The sequence below is a fragment of the Hyla sarda genome, chromosome 4 (assembly GCF_029499605.1).
Source record: "Hyla sarda isolate aHylSar1 chromosome 4, aHylSar1.hap1, whole genome shotgun sequence".
NCBI classification, from domain to species: domain Eukaryota; kingdom Metazoa; phylum Chordata; class Amphibia; order Anura; family Hylidae; genus Hyla; species Hyla sarda.
The window spans coordinates 274,369,460-274,389,647 of NC_079192.1; the positions used below are offsets into that span (position 1 = coordinate 274,369,460).

The following is a 20,188-nucleotide window of genomic DNA, read 5'->3' on the forward strand; positions in this document are numbered from 1 at the left end:
CGCTGAACCCCCCCCCCCCCCCCCCCCTTAGGACTTAAACTTGGTCCAAGGTTCCCTGCAGGGCGCTCCTTTTGAACCTCTCAGGGATGTTTCTCTAAATCTTCTTTCCTGGAAGGTGGTGTTCCTTATTGCAATTACCTCTATTAGGAGGGTTTCAGAGCTGGCAACTCTTTCCGGCCACTCTCCCTTCCTGGTCATCCACCAGGACAAGGTTGGTAAAAAGGATGGAACCGGACGAAAAACAAAGGTGGTTTCCGCTTTTCACCTCAATGAGGACATCGCCTCCCGTCCTTTTGCCCGACACCATCTCATCCCAAGGAGCGTTCGCTCCATAAACTGGATGTGGTGCGGGCTGTACGGACCTACCTCTCTATCACTTCTTTTTGCCAGTGTGACTCCTTTTTTTGTTATTACGGATGGTCGCCGTAGAGGACAACCTGTTTCAAAGGCCACCATTTCGCGGTGGATCAGGTCTGCCATTTCAGAAGCTTATTGCTGTAAATGGAAGACCCCACCCTTTAGGGTTTCAGCTCATTCCACGCGTTCTGTCTGAGCTTTTTGGGCTCTCCGTAACAGGGCCTCGGCCTCACAAGTCTGTAAGGCGGCTACCTGGTCGTCCTTACACACTTTTACAAAATTCTACCAGGTTCATACCTTTGCATCCGCTGATGCTAGTCTGGGCCGTAAGGTGTTGCAGGTGGCGGTGATCCAGCCTTCCACCTGACTGGGTTCTTTTTTGTTACCATAGTGTCAAGCCTCCTAGCGGCAGTTGCATATACCCAAGGTCTGTGTCCCCCAAAGGGTCCTCCGAGAAAAAGATTTTATGGTAAGCATTATAATCTTCTTTTCTGTCCTAGTAGCTAATGGATGATGGTAGACCATGGTCTGTTCCTAGGTCTGGAGAATACATTGTTACATGTAGCTACTACAACCAGTGAAAGTATAGTACTGTAGAGCATAGTACATAGTATAGTACTCTCTTAGGTCAGTTGGTTAACACCTGTGTTTCGTCTTTTGTAGGTGGTCAGTCGTTCTTCAGCAGGAAGGATTCTATCAGAACGAATTATACCTCATTGTACAATGAACTAAAGAAAGTAGTCACGACTGGAAGAAATGCCACTGGTGGGACAGCTCCTCACCTGGAAGAACTGCTTTCACATCTGTCAGAACAGCTCTGCTTCTTTGTTCAGGCTCGAATGGAAATTGCAGATTTCTATGAGAAAATGTACACACTGAGCAGTCAAAAGTTTGTGAATGCTGAGGAACTTGTGAACGTCTTAGATGCCATCTTAAAGAAGTACAACTCAAGGTAGGAATTCTTTTCTTACTCTACCAGATCCTCTTTCCTCAAAAGCCAATGTAGCTAAGGCCGCTTTACAGGGAAAGAATATGGGCCGACTAAACGTTGGTAGGAATGTTTTATTACCAATAATTGGCCTATGAATGACCAGCAACCAACTGATGAACCAGAAAACATTTTTTTGGTTGACGGATCGTCTCTTTTGCGCAGACCCCCAAATTATCATTTTCGTCCATATGTTGCCCTGTATAACTGGGATGTGCGGCCGACAATGATAAAATTAAAGCGTTATATTCATGGGGTCTGTGTATACAATGGATGGAGCCATGTAAGGCTATGTTCTCACAAGCCATGCCCCTCTTGCATTCACCAATAGCTGCTGAGAGGTACTCCACTTGAAATAAACTTCTATGGATAGGGATAAGTGTCTAATCACTGTGTGCCCGACCTCTGTGACCCTCTGCAATCTTCCGTACGGAGCCCGTTCTCTCACACCTAGACGCTGCTTCTTAGCGCTCCACAACACCAGTGGTTGGCTGAGCAGGCCATTACTGTTCAGCACAGGGAGGCCCTCTTAAAAGATGGAGGCTGATGTTGTGTAGTGCTCAGCGGGGAGAAGCAGTGGTGCATTCGGAACATTGTGGGTGGATCAAATAGGTTAGACCTCCCGTGATCAGACACTTATCCTCTATCCTGTGGTAACTATGGCATCCACCTGAATAGATAGAGATGGCGGGCCTCCATCACCTCATCATTCCCAGGAACTCCATTCTGGAGGGCTCTTAAGTTGTCATGTCAGTCAGGAGCCCACTGAAGGCATCCATGCCTGCTATAATAGTGCTTCTGTTACTAGTGTCAAAAGCAGGGTTTAGTAGAAGAGTAGCAAAATGACTATATGATATTATATAAATAGGATCTAAACTATAAAAGAAAATAATCATATTTGGTATCACTGTGTCCAGAAATGTCTACACTATTTATATATTGTGTGGTTTATCCTGCACAATGAAAGCGGTAAGAAGGAGAAAAGAAATACTTAATGCCAGAATATGGCGATGCAAAGCAATTGCAAATACGTTCAGTGTTTGTGCACTTTTCTCAGCAAAAATACAACCCTAGCGTGTAACTCCACCAAAACTCCTTTTAGAAATCACAGGTCACAGGGGCGTTAGTGTTTCTTTTTCAGCAATGAATGAGACAAGAAAACAACAACTTACAGTCTGCTGCTGTTCTTGTTTTCTTAAAAATAATGTAAAATTCATGTTAGTAAAGCTAATAAGAAATCACCAAACTCAGACCAATGTAGTTATAGAGGAGGTCCAGTTCCCACAGGATATATGTCATAAGGTTAAAACAGAAAACCTAATCACAGAACCATAACCTCCGATCACAAATCAGTGTTTTAAATATCCATTTATGATCAGAGGTTATTATTCGGTGATTATAGTAAAGCTTAAAACTTACATTTCTCAGCCCAGGTCTAAATGTCACAGGAGATTGTCAGGATCTGGCGCAAAGTTTCTGGGGTCCACCCCCTTATTCATGCATGACACAGAGCAATTGAAAATGTATTTATTTATAGATTTATTTTTTTGTGGAAAACCTAAAATTAAATAGGTAGAATTGTGTGGTTCCCCCCCCCCCCCACCCCGCATTCCAACACTCAATGTTGCTTTTTTTTCTTTTTTCCTTTTTATTTTATATTGTATATGGGACCAAACCCTGACCTATCACTAGAATGATCCGGAAGAAGAGCACGCTGAGACAAACTTACAATGTAAGTCTATGTGATTGTGTCAGCTGCGCCTCTCTCCCTGCTAATTCTAGCAAACGGTCCCAGACCCCAACCAATCAAACTTTTGATGTGTCGCTAAGAAAAGTTTTATTTTTTTTTATTTTTTTTTTAAAGCAACAGGTACATATGGCTATGTCAATTTAAAAAAACGTATAAAAGCTTGGGATGAGAAAAGGACAACAAAATTGACCAAACGTTGAGGGGTTATAAATTGTTTTGAATTCTTTTTTTGCAATTATTATATATTTTTTTTTTATCTACAATAAATAGCTATTGCTTTTATTTATGCACTTTGTATCCTTTCAATGGTTATCGCCAGTGTAAAAAATCTTTGTTGCCAAAAATTCTGCTTAGAGTAATCCTTGTGTACATTTTCTTTCCATTCTCTTGGGTTGCAGGTTTCACCATCCTATACTATCTCCTCTAGAAAATGGTTTCCAGCTTGAAGTCGATGTTCTTGTTCACCTTTTGAAGGCCCAGAGCCTGATATTTGAGTGGAAGTTCCTATTGTCCCTTGTAAACTTGCACAATGCACATACTAAACTCCAAAGCTGGGGTCAGATATTTGAAAAACAAAAAGAGACCAAAAAACATCTCTTTGGGGGACAGTCTCAGAAGGCGGTGCAGCCACCACATCTTTTCTCATGGCTCCTGAAATTTAAAAACATCCTGCTTGCTAAGTTCAGCTTTTACTTCCATGAAACGCTAAGCCGACAAACCTCAGAGATGAAAACCCTCACTGCTAAAACTAATCCGGATTACTTTGGAAAAATATCCAGCTTCATTAGAAAATACGATGCAGTCAATGTGTCCTTAATCTTTGATAACCGGGGATCTGAAAGTTTTCAGGGTCATGGGTACCATCACCCGGATTCCTACAGAGAAGCCCCTAAAGGAGTTGACCAATATCCTGCTGTGGTGTCGCTACCACTTGAGAGACCTGCAGTTCACTGGCCAAATGTTATTATGATAATGACTGAGAAGACTTCAGACCTAAACACTTTAGAGAAGATTGTACACTTCTATGATGACAAAGTGCAAAGTACATATTTTCTGACACGACCTGAGCCCCATTTTACCATTGTGGTCATTTTTGATTCGAAGAAATCAGAGAGAGACTCCCACTTCCTATCTTTTCTAAATGAGCTTTCTCAGTCTCTGAAAACCTCCAGAGTGTATGCAAGCTTGAAGCCAGGCTCAAAAAGTTAAAACTAATGGTGAAAGCCAAAAGTGCAGTCAAGTTATTGTGGAGAAAAAAAAAAAAAAAAAGGTTAATGGTAACCCATAGTCCTGTCCCATATATTGACTTACCTGGGAAAGCAAAGGTCCAAGAGGTTATAGCAGGTTGTTCTACCTACAAAAAAAATAACATGCACATTGCTCTAAGCGACTGGATGTCTGTGGCAGTCTGGTTAATGATTATTAGTTAGAAATATCTTTAAAATGGTAACAAAAAATAAAAAACTGCATTAAAGGGCTATTCCAGTACTTAAAAACACATCCCCCAAGGGATAAGTATCTGATTGCAGGGGGGGGGGGGGTTGGACTCCCCATTTCTACCTGTGCATGGAACAGCGCGTGTTGGAGATACACAATCGCTGTACTCTGGTATCTCTGGAGTTTTGGTGGAAAATGCCTGGAACGCATTCTAACACACTGCTCCATGCAGGGACATACGGGGCCCGTTTTGGAGATTGTGAGGGGTCCCAGAGACCTGACCCCACCCCCCTCGATCAGATGCTTATCTGCTATCCTGCGCATAGGGGATAAATATTGAAGTACTGGAGTACCCCTGTAAAGTATTTGTGCCTTTCCATATTCTGAAAGTTAGTTACTGGCCTTGGATTAATGGTATACTGGAAGGGTTTTCTTTACCTTTTATACAGTTATACTAAGCTTGCTCCTTACAGCTGGTTATGGGCTGTTGATGGTTTCCTACGTTTTAGTGGTAGATTCCTGAAGTTCTGCAGAGCTACGAAATGCAATAGATCATCCAAAGAGACCTGTACATTGACCAGTCACTTATGGTGTAGAGGTGTTTTTATTGCTCATAGTGTATTATCAGTTTATATAATATCTGTCTTATCCTATCAGGATTGGGGTGAAAATAAATAAGGCTGGGTTTACACCACGTTTTTCGCAATACAATTTCAATTCGAAAACTGTACGGAACCGTATTGAAAACCATATTCTAAAATATGCATCCCGTTGTGTTCGTTTTGCATTCTGTACGGTTTTGTCAGTTTTCTTTTTTCCCCGTACCCAAAACTGCGGTTATTGGTCCGGGTGAAAAACCGTATTAAAACGTATCCGTGTTTTTTTTTTTTTTGTTTGTTTTTTTCATGGAAGTCAATGGGAACTGTACAGAACCTTATGTGCGCACAGTTCCATACGGTTTTAACTTTGCACAGTTTTTTTTTTCTTGGAATTTTCAATCAAATAAGTGAAACTTTATTCATAACGGAGTGAAAAGTTAAAAACGTATACGGATGCAACTGGACATCATTTTACAAACCGTATACGGATTAAAATTTGTACACACGTTTTTATACAGTTTAGTCAGGTTTTGAGGAATCCGTTTTTCTCAAAAACCTGATACGGGAACTGTATTGCAAAAATGTGGTGTGAACCCAAGCAAAATGTCACCAAGCAATCCCATAGTAAAACTATAACCAAGTCCAGACAGGACCTTGAAGCAGCCACAGTGATCTTCACCAATTGATGATCCTGCACTGTGAAAAATTTACAGTTTTTTTGTTTTTTTTGTTTCTTAATATCCAAATAACCTTCAGGTGCCCACAGGGCATTCCCCAGTGCTGCCCAATAATCCAATCCCCACTCCCTCCTGCCCTTGAGCCTGTGTTTGACTGCTTCTAAATTGTCATTTCAGTTCCTCTTAATGGTTAAGATTCACGCTTTCTCTTGTCTATTGTGGGGTGCCAAGGGCAGTAAGTAATTCTCTGCTATCCCTGCGGCTTCATTGTTTTGCATGTGCACAACTGCAATTGCTGGTGACATAAATTATAGTGGTAAAATCATAAGGATATGGTTGCAGTGATTTTAACCATAACTTTTTGTTGTACTTTACAATGCCGCATTTCAGCAAATTTTGATTTATATGTTCGTGTCTTATATTTAGCTATATCAGCAGTGGACTATTTAGGACATTGAAACTTTCAGTTGCTGTAGGGGTAGCTGCCCTCAGGCCTGTCTGTCCACATGTCTTAAAGGGGTACTCCACTGGCCCAGCATTTGGAACATTTTGTTCCGAACGCTGGGTGCAGAATAGGGGAGTTGTGACATTACACCACGCCCCCTCCCATAGACTTGCATTGAGCGGGCGTGGTGTGGCGTCACGACCCCCACAGCCCACACCCAGCATTCGGAACAGGATGTTCCAAACACTGGGGTAGTGGAGTACCCCTATAATGAGACCTGATTGTCCTGGGATATGCACTTTTACAAGTACAATCAAGAATGCATTGGGCAACCTATTTGGGCAGAGTTTTTACCTCCTACATTGCTTTGCAGAGGGAGATTTGTCGTTTATAGATCATGTGTGAAGGGATTAAACTACCTATTTATTGTCCTTTCCAGTCCAGACAAGTTGACGGAGGGTTCTGGTGTGAGGATAAAAGCACAATCTGAGTATCAGTATATGAGCTGCAGGAAAATGTGCAATCTTTTTGTCATCTCTATAGAAATAAAACCAATTTATTGTATATTTACTGTACTCAACCAGTATTGTAGAACATGGTTTTAAGTAGTTGCTGTATATTTCTACTGATAACTGCTATCCCAATGCAGGAAACAGTCTCTTAAGTTATATATTTATGTTTTTGTGACTGGAACAACTCTGAAGATGGAGTTGTGGCCTTAGTTGGGTGTCTGAAGAAACTAGATTAATTTTTTCTTCCCAACCAATATTCCATAATTTTTACATGACTTTGAAAGCAAATGTATTGGTTCTATTTCTAGGACCACAAAAAAAATAAGACCTATTTTTAAGATATGTCGCTCTTTACATTTTGATCATGCTCACAAAATATATACATGTTTGCAATATGTTAAAAATGGAACGGGTATTAATATCTGCACTAATGGAGGGGATTAAGATACTGTATGCTGCTGAATTAAAATCAATCTGCAAACCTAAGAAACTTGATATCGTTATTATTAACCATTTCTCTGACCTAAGTCTTCACCAGTGTGCCTATGCAATACTTAATAGGTATGTGCATCTCGGCCATAAATAAGATAAATGCCTAATAATAGGCTGACCCCATCTTTCTCTAGAACAGCCCCTTCACTTACCCCATACTGTCAAATTTCTGCAGCCAAAGCTAAGTAAACTGTACTAAACTGTTTCCATATCTCCTTTAGGGGTGAGTGGAAGTTATGGAAACGGCTTCTGTACTCCAGGTTTCTGCATTCTTATGGTTATTCCCATGATTGTCTTAGATGAGGAAATCCATTTAAATAAATAATTTTTTTCTCACACCACCCATTAAACTAGAAATAGAGAGTCTGTATATCAGTGTTTCCCAACCTGGGTGCCTTAAAACTACAACTCCCAGCATGTCCGGTGAAGCTTTGGTGCGGATGAAGCTGGCATCAATGCAGCTTTGGAGAAGTATTCCAAGAAGGAGGATGGGTGAGTTAAGTTACAGTTAAATAAGTCCTAAAGTTTTATTGTAAAATATACTTTGTATATTAAACTTCTCTTTGTGTACCCAGCAGCTGTGCTGTGCTGACTTCTGCATTGCTCGCACCCTCTCACTTTGAGGGCCAAAATGTCACACACTCTTCTCCTTGGATATTCAGGCTGCATCAAGCGGAGTCTGTGTGCTGATTAAATATGGAATCCATTGACCCAAAGGTGGGGGAGAGTCCACACGAAAAATAATGCTCCATATGACACTCCTTACTCATGCAGGGCAGTATATTGTGCCACAAAAACAGTAAATGTGGCTAAAATATCACAGATATGAGAAGCCATTGCATGTGCATTGTGGGTAGAGATGAGCGAACTTACAGTAAATTCGATTCGTCACGAACTGCTCGGCAGTTGATGACTTATCCTGCATAAATGAGTTCAGCTTTCAGGTGCTCCGGTGGGCTGGAAAAGGTGGATACAGTCCTAGGAAAGAGTCTCTTAGGACTGTATCCACCTTTTCCAGCCCACCGGAGCACCTGAAAGCTGAACTAATTTATGCAGGATAAGTCATCAACTGCCGAGCCGAGAAGTTCGTGACGAATCGAATTTACTGTAAGTTCGCTCATCTCTAGTTGTGGGTATACATGTTGCAGAACCACATTCATAATGGTATATTATCTCAGCATGTGCAGCTTTTCAGCTGATAAATGTGCCCTATTGTTTCCTTTTCTCCAGTTTGTAACGTTACAGGGTCATAGCAGGTATCTACCAGCAGGTGGCGCCACAGTATAGTGTTTTGCTGGTAGTCTTCCATCTGTGACTTGTAGGTATTTATTCTCTATTCAGACACTCTGAGATAGTGGATAGTCTTCTGCTGGAGACCCATCTCTGGCAACTTTAGTGGAGAGCACCATTAGTATCAGTACTATTTATTTACCGTAACTGCAAATCAAAAATTCTCCTATTCTGACATCTTTGGGATGAGGACAAACTGAATGAGGATGTTTATAAAAAAAAAAATAATAATTATAGAAACCTTCTGCATTCACAAGTTATTCATGGCCTCTATATGTACAGTCATTTAACGATATTCAAAATATTTATACAGCTCCAACACTATCCAGAGTGCTTCACAATCTGGGGAAATGCATTGGAGCGCTGTTCTCCTGACCTGTCTGGGGTTGGTGTGTGAGGCCCTGGAGACCTGACAGAACCTCTTTGAGAACTAGTTATGGTAAATGAATGGCATCCCTTTCTGAAGTGACTCAGTCGGATGCTCTCATTTCTACATTATGGGGACAGGTAGCATCATTAGATTGTGTACCAGGCTCCCCAAATTATCACTTTCCATTAACAGCAAAATAATAGTTTATTTAAAAAAAAAAAATGGTGAAAAGTGTGTAAAGTACTTTATTAATACTCTTTTGTAATATTGGTTTATTAAAATACCATGAATCGTCTTAAAAAGACCAGCCCTTTATCCAGGCCAGATTTAGTGTGATAGATTTTTTAAGCTGGCATACAATTTACATTTTCTTTGAGAATACAGTGATCCCTCAACTTACAATGGCCTCAACATACAATAGTTTCAACACACAATGGTCTTTTCTGAACCATTGTAAGTTGAAACCAGACTCAACATACAATATTACGGACAGTCCAGATCGGTGAAACGTGTCAATGATGGAAGAACTGACCAATCAGAATGGGCATTCACTGGTAAAACCCCTGTATTACTGAAGCGGATGCACTGACTGGTGTCTGGTAGTGCCCCCCTACTGTCCAGAGAGGTATTACATGTTCTGTACACTTTACCTGTACCAGGGTTACCTGCTCCTTTTGACACCATGTTACTTTTTTAGGACATTGCATGTACTGTACAGGACCCTGAAGAAGCTCCTGTCCTGTACATAGACCAGTGTTTCCCAAGCAGGGTGCCCCCAGCTGTTGCATAACTACAACTTCCAGCATGCCCGGACAGCCTTTAGGTACTGAGTAACATAACTTTTTTGGGTGGGATATGACAGGTACTCTATATTCCTGGCAGACAGATTGTAACATCAATATCAGTGAGGTCCTGGCACCATGAGGTTTCTTCCATTCTAGATTATCACTGTGCTTCTTGGTTGAACAAAAGCTCAGTACCACGTTCTCCAAAATGCATTGCTTTCCTCCCACAGGACTCATGGCAGTTTCCCACCTAGATATATTGCTCTACACAGCAGGCTCTCTCCACTCAGCAAGCCTGCAAAATCACACCTCATTCTCCCTATAAATCTATATATATAAAACTCAATGTGTGTGTATGTTCCAGCATCACGTCCAAACGGCTAAAGATATTAACACGGCTGGAGATATTTCGATAATACTTGGTCACATGTTGCTTATATGTCCACTTAAAATATAGGATATTTAATTTAACCCTTAACTATCCCCATTTGTGAGGGTCAGGTTTTTGTTTAAAGTTCCATGCAAATCAATGGGAAATGTATGTTCTCACATAACTTCTGTACGGATGGAGATATTTCAATACCTGGTACACATATTACAGGACGGGATAGGAGGTTGGGACGTGATAGGAGGTCGGGATATGGGGTTCAGATATGACAACAATATATGAGGACTGGATATGAACTCAAAAGCTTCCTCCTTTGTTTATTTTCCTCCCCAACAAGGATTAGGAAGGAAAAGCAGGGCAATGCCGTGTACTCAGCTAGTCTCTAATAAAATATAAATGTATATATGACATGGGGCTGGGCGGTATACCGGTTAATACCGATTTTTTTTATTTTTTTTCCCCTCACGATATGAATTTTGCCCATACCGCAATACTGGTTGGGCCCCTCCCCCCCTCGAATGAGTGAATTATCCGCCGCAGCACGCTGTCCCTTCATCGGGGAATTAATCATATTTGACATCACATTCGAGCGCTATTCTGCTCACCCCCCCCCGAATTATCAGCGCAGATAATCTGTCCCCACATCATGTCACCGACGTGCGCTCCTCTGCTCATCCTCATACGATTTGCGGCCCGCTGGCGCTAGAAATCTGTACTACAAATAACACTGCAGAAATAAACAAAATAAACTTTAACTTACCTTACGTGGTCCCTCCTCATGGTCCCTCCGCTGCGGTCCTGGGAATGGGAACGTCGGACAGCCGTTGGCCTATCATTGGCCGCAGCGATGTCCCGCCTTGGCTGCTGACAGGCTGAGCTCACTGTCATGTAATGAGCATACATGACAGCGCGCTCAGCCTATCACTGGCCGCAGCGATGTCCCGCCCCGGCCGATGATAGGCTGGCGGCTCTGTGACTTTCCCCTCCCAAGGAAACTGCAAGAGGACCACAGGGCAGGACAGTGAAGATGGTAGCAGAGCAACGGGGGAATGTAGGCAGGTTAGTTAAAGTTATTTTGTTTATTTTTGCAGCCTGGGAAACGTTATTTGTGGTACAGATTTCTAGCGCTGCGGCCCGCAACTCATAGGAGGATGAGCAGAGGAGCGTACGCGGGTGACATGATGTGGGGACAGTGCAGCTGATAATTAATTGTGAGGGGGGGGGGGTGTTGGGAGAGAAGCGGTGCCCAGGTCACATGGGGGGGAACACCGTTAAATACAGTGAAACCGCCATCACATAAAATACTGTGATACACGTTTTTGCTCATACCGCTCAGCCCTAATATGACATGGAGATGGCTGTAGTGTCTAATCAGAGCTGGTGCCATCACGCAGGGGGCTGGGCAAGAGCTCAGAGACGAGATCCCGCCATGCTTCCTGAGACAGGGAGCTGGTGAGACACCACCACTCTGAAAATGAAAGGACTACATTACTTCCTGTCAGGTAATTAAAGCAAAAACCTGCTGAAGCCAGTACAATTTGTGATAACATTATATTAGAAAGCTATATTTTGGGGTTAGTTTTATTTTAACTATTATCTGATAGCAGAATACCCTTTTAAGGAGATATGCCACTTTTGGTTCTAGAATGAAAATATAAAAAAAAAAAAAAAGTGCATGACCTTTTTTCACCCCATGTGTAAATGTTTATTTGTATGTGTTTTTCTGTACAATTTGTATAGAAGCTGATTGGGGGGGGGGATCTTGTCTTTGATTCCTTACGTTATCTTAATTTTTTAGCTGTCTGCTTGGTACACATTTAGCGTTAGGTCCCGTGCCATTTGAGAAACCTTGGCGTTGGTGTGCGGGCTCTGGTGTGTCCTTCATACAAGGATATACTGGCTAATGTCTCAATTTTAACATCAGTGTTGAGGGATTAGCCAATGTCATTGTTTACATCTACCACAGTAGTGCACCCATATTCCTGTAGTGTATTCTAATTGTTACACATCCACACCGTCTATCTGCTGTAGAATTCTATTGTAGTCCGCTGCAGGCATCCTCCATTGTATGCATTTTATGCTGGGGATCGCCCCTAGCAACGGACTACAAGGGCAGGATCTGCTCCCCCAGTATAAATGCACAACCGCATTTGGGGTTGAGCACCTCCAGCCATTTGAGACCACGTTTTTTGTTGTTTGTTTAAATTTTATACTTGGAGGTGTGTAAACTCCATATGTTAATGCGTCTTGAATATCTTCCAGGCATGCACCTATATTAACCAACTTAGGTGGGGTTTGCAGCTTGCCTCTCTCCTCCCATTGTATGTGTGCTCGGTCACACTGGAGGGTACCTGGGAGGACGCTGTGAGTCGACCAAATGCTTATCCCACAAAGGTAGGTTTAGCGTTAGGTCCCACGCCATTTAAGAAACCTTGGCGTTGGTGTGCAGGCTCTGGTATGTCCTTCATACAAGGATATACTGGCGAATGTCTCAATTTTAACATCAGTGTTGAGGGATAGCCAATGTCATTGTATACATCTACCACAGTAGTGCACTCATACTCCTGTATTATATTACGCATGATATACAATCAGACATACAGAGATACTATAGAGTTCTGCGGAGGCCTTATGGCGGCTCTATACAAAAAGGAGCCATAATACTGCCATGAGCTAGCTAGCTATTCATGTAAACTTCCTCCACCATATTTCACTGTAGGTACTGTGTTCTTTTCTTTTGTTGGCCTCATTCCGTTTTCGGTAAACAGTAGTGATGAGCAGCAGGGGCCATATTCGAATTCACAATATTTTGCAAATATATTGACGATTATTCGTCCTATGTTCGCGAAATTCACATATTCGCTATGTTCATTCACTTTTATTTCATGAGAAAATTTGCATGTGAAAAAACAAAAATTTGCATGGAAAATTTGCATAAAAATTAGTCATTACTAATATATAGCACTATAGTCTAAATATTCACGGATTCGCCAAGTCCCGATATTTACGATAAAAATTCACATTACGAATATTCGTGCTCAAAACTAGTAAACAGTAGAATGATGTGCTTTACCAAAAAGCTCTATCTTGGTCTCATCTGTCCACAAGATGTTTTCCCAGAAGGATTTTGGCTTACTCAAGTTCATTTTTGGCAAAATGTAGTCTTTCTTTATGTCTCGGTGTACACAGTGGGGTCCTCCTGGGTCTCCTACCATAACGTTTCATTTCATTTAACGGTCGATGGATAGTTTGCGCTGACACTGATGCTCCCTGAGCCTGCAGGACAGCTTGAATATCTTTGGAACTTGTTTGGGGCTGCTTATCCACTAACCGGACTATCCCACGTTGACACCTTTTTCATCAATTTTTCTCTTCCGTCTGCCCAGGGAGATTAGCTACAGTGTCATGGGTTGCAAACTGTGGCAAATCTAGATCTCTGGAGATGGACTTGTAACCTTGAGATTAATATTTATCCACAATTTAGGTTCTCAAGTCCTCACAGTTCCCTCCTCCTCTCTTTCTGTTGTCCATACTTAGTGTGGCGCACACAGACACACAATGCAAAGACTAAGTGAACTTCTCTCCTTTTTATCTACTTTCAGGTGTGATTTTAATATTGCCCCCACCTGTCACTTGTGTTTAAAGGAGCATCACATTCTTGAAACAATCTTATTTTTCGACAATTTTGAAAGGGTGCCAATAATTTTGCCCAGACCATTTTTGGAGTTTGGTGTGACCTTATGTCCAGTTTGCTAATTTTTCCTCCCTTTTTTTTGTTTAGTTCCAATACACACAAAGGGAATAAACATGTGTATAGCAAAATGTGTTACTGCAATCCTTTTCTGTGAGAAATACTTAATTTTCATAAAAAAAATTAAGGGGTGCCAACATTTACCACCATGACTGTATATAAAGCTGTGCTTATGTTAGAATACAGAGTGAATTCTATGATTTTCTGCACATTATATTTGATTGGCACAAGGTCTGGGAAAATCCTCACTTTCCTTATGCCGCCCTATAAATACTGGAGATGACTGTCAGTCATACTATGATTAAGGCATATTATCAGTGGTGTAAACTCTCACATAACCAGACGCACATCTAGTTAATACCATATCTTCTGTTTCTCCTTTTTGTGTGGCAGCTGTCCTTAATCTGTCTGTATGCTAATGACTTTGTCAATGTGATATGCAAAGTATATGCAAACAAGCTTCTTCCGCTCCTATTTTCATATAGTATGAATCGCCTCTATGATGCATGCTGTTTCAGAATTCTCTAATGCACTCTCTTCATATATCAATTACTCTTCCAAGTATAGGAATTATATTCTCCCCTGCTAAGACTTAGTGTCTATCAAACTATGCACATTAGACTATATACTAAACATAATTACAGATTCTATTAAAAGCACAAAGACTTTTTAGTGTTTTGTGCAAAGAGCTGTTCGAGAAAAGTCTGTACAAGCTTTTCAAATGTTTCAAAAAATGTTTAAAAAAAGAATGGGGTTGGGTTTGCCAACTGCTTTTGTGAGGAGGTAAATGGGTGAGGGGAACAGGGTGGGTACTCAATGTTGCTTCCCATTCACAAAAAAACAATTGTGCCTCTATCAATTTGTGCATCTCAATGTCTGCAAACCTCAGTTTTAAAGGGAACCTGTCATCACTTTCATGCTGCTTGAACCACAAGCCATTGGGTCAGTCCCTGGTGGCTTCTTCCTGCCTCACCAACCTTTATTGATAAATCCCTCCCTATTCCCCAAAAAAGGAGGGAAGGGAGAAGCCACCGAGGACCATCTTAATGACTTCGATCAACAGGAAGCATAAAAGTGATGACAGGTTTCCTATAAGCAAGTTGGTAAATGGGATGTTTATCATAGAAACAGTGGAGCTTAGCAGACAGTGTACTGTAATATTCCATTGAAAGTTTATCACAGACTGGGGTGGTGGTAGAAAGTGGGCACTGTAGTGTTTCTAGGTCAAGCAAACAATTTGTTGACTATTCATGTAATCACCAAGAGGAGAAACAGTGACCTCAGTTACCAATGGTAGCAAAAATGTAAATTTACAAGTCAGATACAAAAACCTTTTATATGTTGTACATCTCAGCAAAACATTAACCTATCTAATATAATTTTCCTTTTCTCCTGTCTGTTTCTTTCTTCTCTCTTCCTCTTCTTTTTTCCCTTTTTTTTTTTCCCCCCTCCCTTTTTTCTTGTCTTTTTCAGATATGGATACGTACCATGGTTTAAAAGAAGTGGTGGATGAACTTCTACATCATACCTTTTTTAACTTTTTTTGTGTTGCCTTTTATGTACACGGTTCATCCCCCTGGAATGGTCTGACTGAGCCCCCCTTTTTTCTCCCCCCACCTTCCATCCCCCTTCCCTTTCTTTTCCTCCCCATGGTTCCAATCCCCTCTTTTCCCCTTTCTCTTTTCCGGTCTGGTAGACTTAACATAGCTTTGATTGACAATCTATTAGGCATGATAGGCATATATTTTGTTTGGCAACCATATTTATATAGGTACTTTTCTTTTTGTGTGTGTGTGTGTGTATGTGTATATATATATATATATATATATATATATATATATATATATATATATATATATAATTTTTTTTTCCCTCTATTTTGCAGTCTGTTTGCTGCTACATTTTTTTAATTTTTTTAATGTCTGTACATTACTCAGAAAAATTAGATATTTCTGTTATTCTTAGCTATAGTCTCAATTTGTAGGTTTTCTTTCTAATATACTTCATAAGAAAATTTTCTTTTTATAGAAATCATGGCTTTGTCCAAGCATAAGCACAGGCATGGACAAAGTCCAGTAAGTGAGGGTGGGCTAGCACTTCTCTGCTCTCTCCTGTCCGATAGGACTCCTCTGTGCGGTCTCTCCTGTCTGATAGTACTCCTCTCTACTCTCCTGTCTGATAGTACTCCTCTGTGCTCTCTCCTGTCTGATAGGACTCCTCTGTGCTCTCTCCTGTCTGATAGCATTTCTGTGTTCTCTCCTGTCTAATAGGACTCCTCTGTGCTCTCTCCTGTCTGACAGGACTCCTCTGTGCTCTCTCCTGTCTGACAGGACTCCTCTGTGCTCTCTCCTGTCTGACAGCACTCCTCTGTGCTCTCTCCTGTCTGACAGCACTCCTCTGTGCTCTCTCCTGTCTGACAGCATTTCTCTGTGCTCTCTCCTGTCTGATGATAGCATTTCTCTGTGCTCTCTCCTGTCTGATGATAGCACTCCTCTGTGCTCTCTCTCCTGTCTGATGATGGCACTCCTCTGTGCTCTCTCTCCTGTCTGATGATGGCACTCCTCTGTGCTCTCACTCCTGTCTGATGATGGCACTCCTCTGTGCTCTCTCTCCTGTCTGATGATGGCACTCCTCTGTGCTCTCTCTCCTGTCTGATGATGGCACTCCTCTGTGCTCTCTCTCCTGTCTGATGATGGCACTCCTCTGTGCTCTCTCTCCTGTCTGATGATGGCACTCCTCTGTGCTCTCTCTCCTGTCTGATGATGGCACTCCTCTGTGCTCTCTCTCCTGTCTGATGATGGCACTCCTCTGTGCTCTCTCTCCTGTCTGATGATGGCACTCCTCTGTGCTCTCTCTCCTGTCTGATGATGGCACTCCTCTGTGCTCTCTCTCCTGTCTGATGATGGCACTCCTCTGTGCTCTCTCTCCTGTCTGATGAGTGATGGGACTTCTCTGTGCTCTCTCCTGTCTGATGAGTGATGGGACTTCTCTGTGTCTGAGAGAGTACAGAGGAGAGCTGAGAAAAGAGAGCTGTCGGACAGGAGAGAGCGCAGAGGAATGCTGTCGGACAGGAGAAATCTTTAAAGACTTGTAATGATGTCCTGACACCTCCGTTTAATAAACCAACACTATGTCCCATATCAGGGCCTGAAACTTTTTTTTTTTTATTGGATGAGGTTTTAAATGGAAAACAAGTATACAGAGGCTCCTTTTATCTATCTGGATACTTTGTATTGCAATGTTTCTGCTGAGGTCATACACTTTTGCAGTTATGTTTATCTGCTACACCTGACAGTTGAGTAAGTAGCTCCCTGCACCTTCTATTCTCATGGTTCAGTTCTTTCATGGCAATGTCCATGTGCAGCTCCTGCTGCTTTCATTCCCTGTCTGCTCATGTGACATTGTTTTGCAGAAGGAAGCATCATTCAGGGGGCAGGGCTTAGAGCTCAGAAATCAGATCCAGCTACATTATCTGAGAAAATAGATGATGATGCCTTGTGGGAGAGGAGGAGGAGCCAGGGAGCTGGAGACAACACCACATTGACAGAACTATACAACTTCCTGTCTGAAGTAAATCATGCAAAAGCATACTGAAGCCAGTACAATTTATATAACACTATATTAGTACATTTTATATCTTGGTGTAATAGCCTTTAATTCATCGTAAAGTATTCCCAAAAGACTATTGTATTAACATTACATCTCAGACCAAATCAGGAATTACAGCGATGATAGAAGTAATAATAAACACATTTTATAGCTTTTTATAGTAAATATTTGGCTGGAGCACTCCCTTAAAGAGGAAGCATATTAATAATGTAGGAACCACATCAATAATAAAATAGTAAGGTGAGAATCCAGACATTACACGGGAAGTGCTTTACACACATTTAGAAATGAAATCTGAGATGAAAGAAAACGTCTATGGAAATTCTGCATGATATATTAAATATTATCCAGGATGAAAGTTGCTTGTTGCATAATTAAGGTTCGAGCTACCTGTTTGTTTTATCTTAGTTTTTTGTTTTTACATACATTAATCTAGCCGACTTATAAAGTTACATTTCTGAAATTGCAGAATAAAAGCCAATCAGAAATGCACAGGAAAAAATATTGACAACAGTCAAGGAGCGTGGAGCTATCCAAATACATAGGTTTAACCCATTAACCCCTTAGGGACTCAGCCTATTTTCACCTTAGGACTCAGCGTTTTTCCGTTTTTGCATTTTCATTTTTTCCTCATCACCTTCTAAAAATCATAACGCTTTCAATTTTGAAAAAAATTTCATTTTGTAACTTTTAGGGGCTTCCGTTTCTATGCAGTGCATTTATTCTGTAGGTCCATACGATTAAAATGATACCCTACTTATATAGGTTGGATATTGTCGTACTTCGGAAAAAATCATAACTACATGCAGGAAAATTTCTATGTTAAAAATGCACATCTTCTAACCCCTATAACTTTATTTTTCCGCATCCGGGCCGCTATGAGGGCTAATTTTTTGCGCCGTGTTCTGAAGTTTTTATCAGTTTCATTTTTGTGTTGATCAGACTTTTTGATCACTTTTTATTCATTTTTCATGATATAAAAAGTGACCAAAAATACGCTATTTTGGACTTTTGAATTTTTTTGCACGTACGCCATTGACCGTGCGATTTAATTAACAATATATTTTTATAGTTTGGACATTTCTGCACGCGGCGATACCACATATGTTTATTTTTATTTATTAATTTTTTTTATGGGAAAAGGGGGGTGATTCAAACTTTTATTAGGGAAGGGGTTAACTTTTTTTTTAACTTTTTGTTTTCACTTTTTTTTTGCAGTGCTATAGCTCACATAGGGACCTATGACACTGCACACACTAATCTCTTATGCTGATCCCTGCAAAGCCATAGCTTTGCACGGATCAGTGAGATAGGGGCTCGATTGCTCAAGCCTGTAGCTCAGGCTTTGGAGCAATGAAACCCCGATCGGATGCCGCGAAGAGAGGTAAGGAGACCTCCGCCTGCGTCCCAGCTGATGACTAGCAGCCGGGACCGACCCGGTGTGATACCACCGACCCGGTGGTACGCCCTGAGTTCTTAAGGATTGGGGATGCAGGGCGTATGCATACGCCCTGCGTCCTCAAGAGGTTAAGGACCAGAGCGTTTTTTGCACATCTGACCACTGTCACTTTAAACATTAATAACTCTGGGATGCTTTTACCTTTCATTCTGATTCCGAGATTGTTTTTTTGTGACATATTCTACTTTTTGTTAGTGGTAATATTTTGTCGATACTTAATTTTTGGTGAAAAATTCCAAAATGTCTAACTTTGAAGCTCTCTGCTTGTAAGGAAAATAGACATTCCAAATAAATTATATTTTGATTCACAAATACAATATGTCTACTTTATGTTGGCATCATAAAATTATATCCAGAAGAAAAAAGAAACACGTAAAACAGCGCACACCCATATTAGATATAAATCAAGAATCCTTTATTAATACATGTATCAAAAAAGACAGACAATGTCATTAAAACCACTTAAAAAAGGCCAATAATAGCCAACTGCACAAAACGGGGGAAGCCCCCTCAACGAGTGAACCTCACCCAGGGCACCTGCCTAATGCAATACATAAACATTGTAATATATTTATCTCAACAACCCATATACAACCTGTATTCTCATGTAGCAAGGTATGATAAGAAAGCATAGGACGATCGATGGAGGAGTGACCAGGCAGGTGCCCCCCTAAAGACCCCACGCGTTCTGTTGCCCCTGAGGAATTTGCCGACGGGCAACGGAACGCGTGGGGTCTTTAGGGGGGCACCTGCCTTGTCACTCCTCCATCGATCGTCCTATGCTTTCTTATTATACCTTGCTACATGAGAATACAGGTTGTATATGGGTTGTTGAGATAAATATATTACAATGTGGCAGTTTACATGTATATCATAGGGACGCTGTTTATGTATTGCATTAGGCAGGTGCCCTGGGTGAGGTTCCCTCGTTGAGGGGGCTTTCCCCGTTTTGTGCGGTTGGCTATTATTGGCCTTTTTTAAGTGGTTTTAATGACATTGTCTTTTATTGATACATGTATTAATAAAGGATTCTTGATTTATATCTAATATGGGTATGCGCTGTTTTACGTGTTTTTCTTCTGGATATTGTGTTACATTTGATGCGTATAGCAGCACCCCTTGATTAAATAGATGGTGCTGAGCCCACTCATATTCTAGTGGTGGCCTCATAAAGTTGACATGTTTTTACTTATGGAAGACATCAGAGGGCTTCAAAATGTAGCAGCAGTTTTCCAATTTTTTACAAAAATTTTGAAGTGGATTTGAGAGGCCTTCATAT

General features: G+C 41.2%; 1 protein-coding gene across 1 annotated transcript in view; it reads left to right on the forward strand.

The window, feature by feature from the left end:
* The window catches only part of KICS2 (KICSTOR subunit 2), a 68,393-nt gene that overhangs the window by 9,009 nt on the left and 39,196 nt on the right, over nt 1–20,188 (forward strand). Inside the window, exons 2-3 of the mRNA XM_056574286.1 lie at nt 1,021–1,309; nt 3,494–7,974. Coding sequence (XP_056430261.1) covers nt 1,021–1,309; nt 3,494–4,304 — 1,100 coding nt within the window. The 3' untranslated portion in view covers nt 4,305–7,974. The remainder of the gene's footprint in view (nt 1–1,020; nt 1,310–3,493; nt 7,975–20,188) is intronic.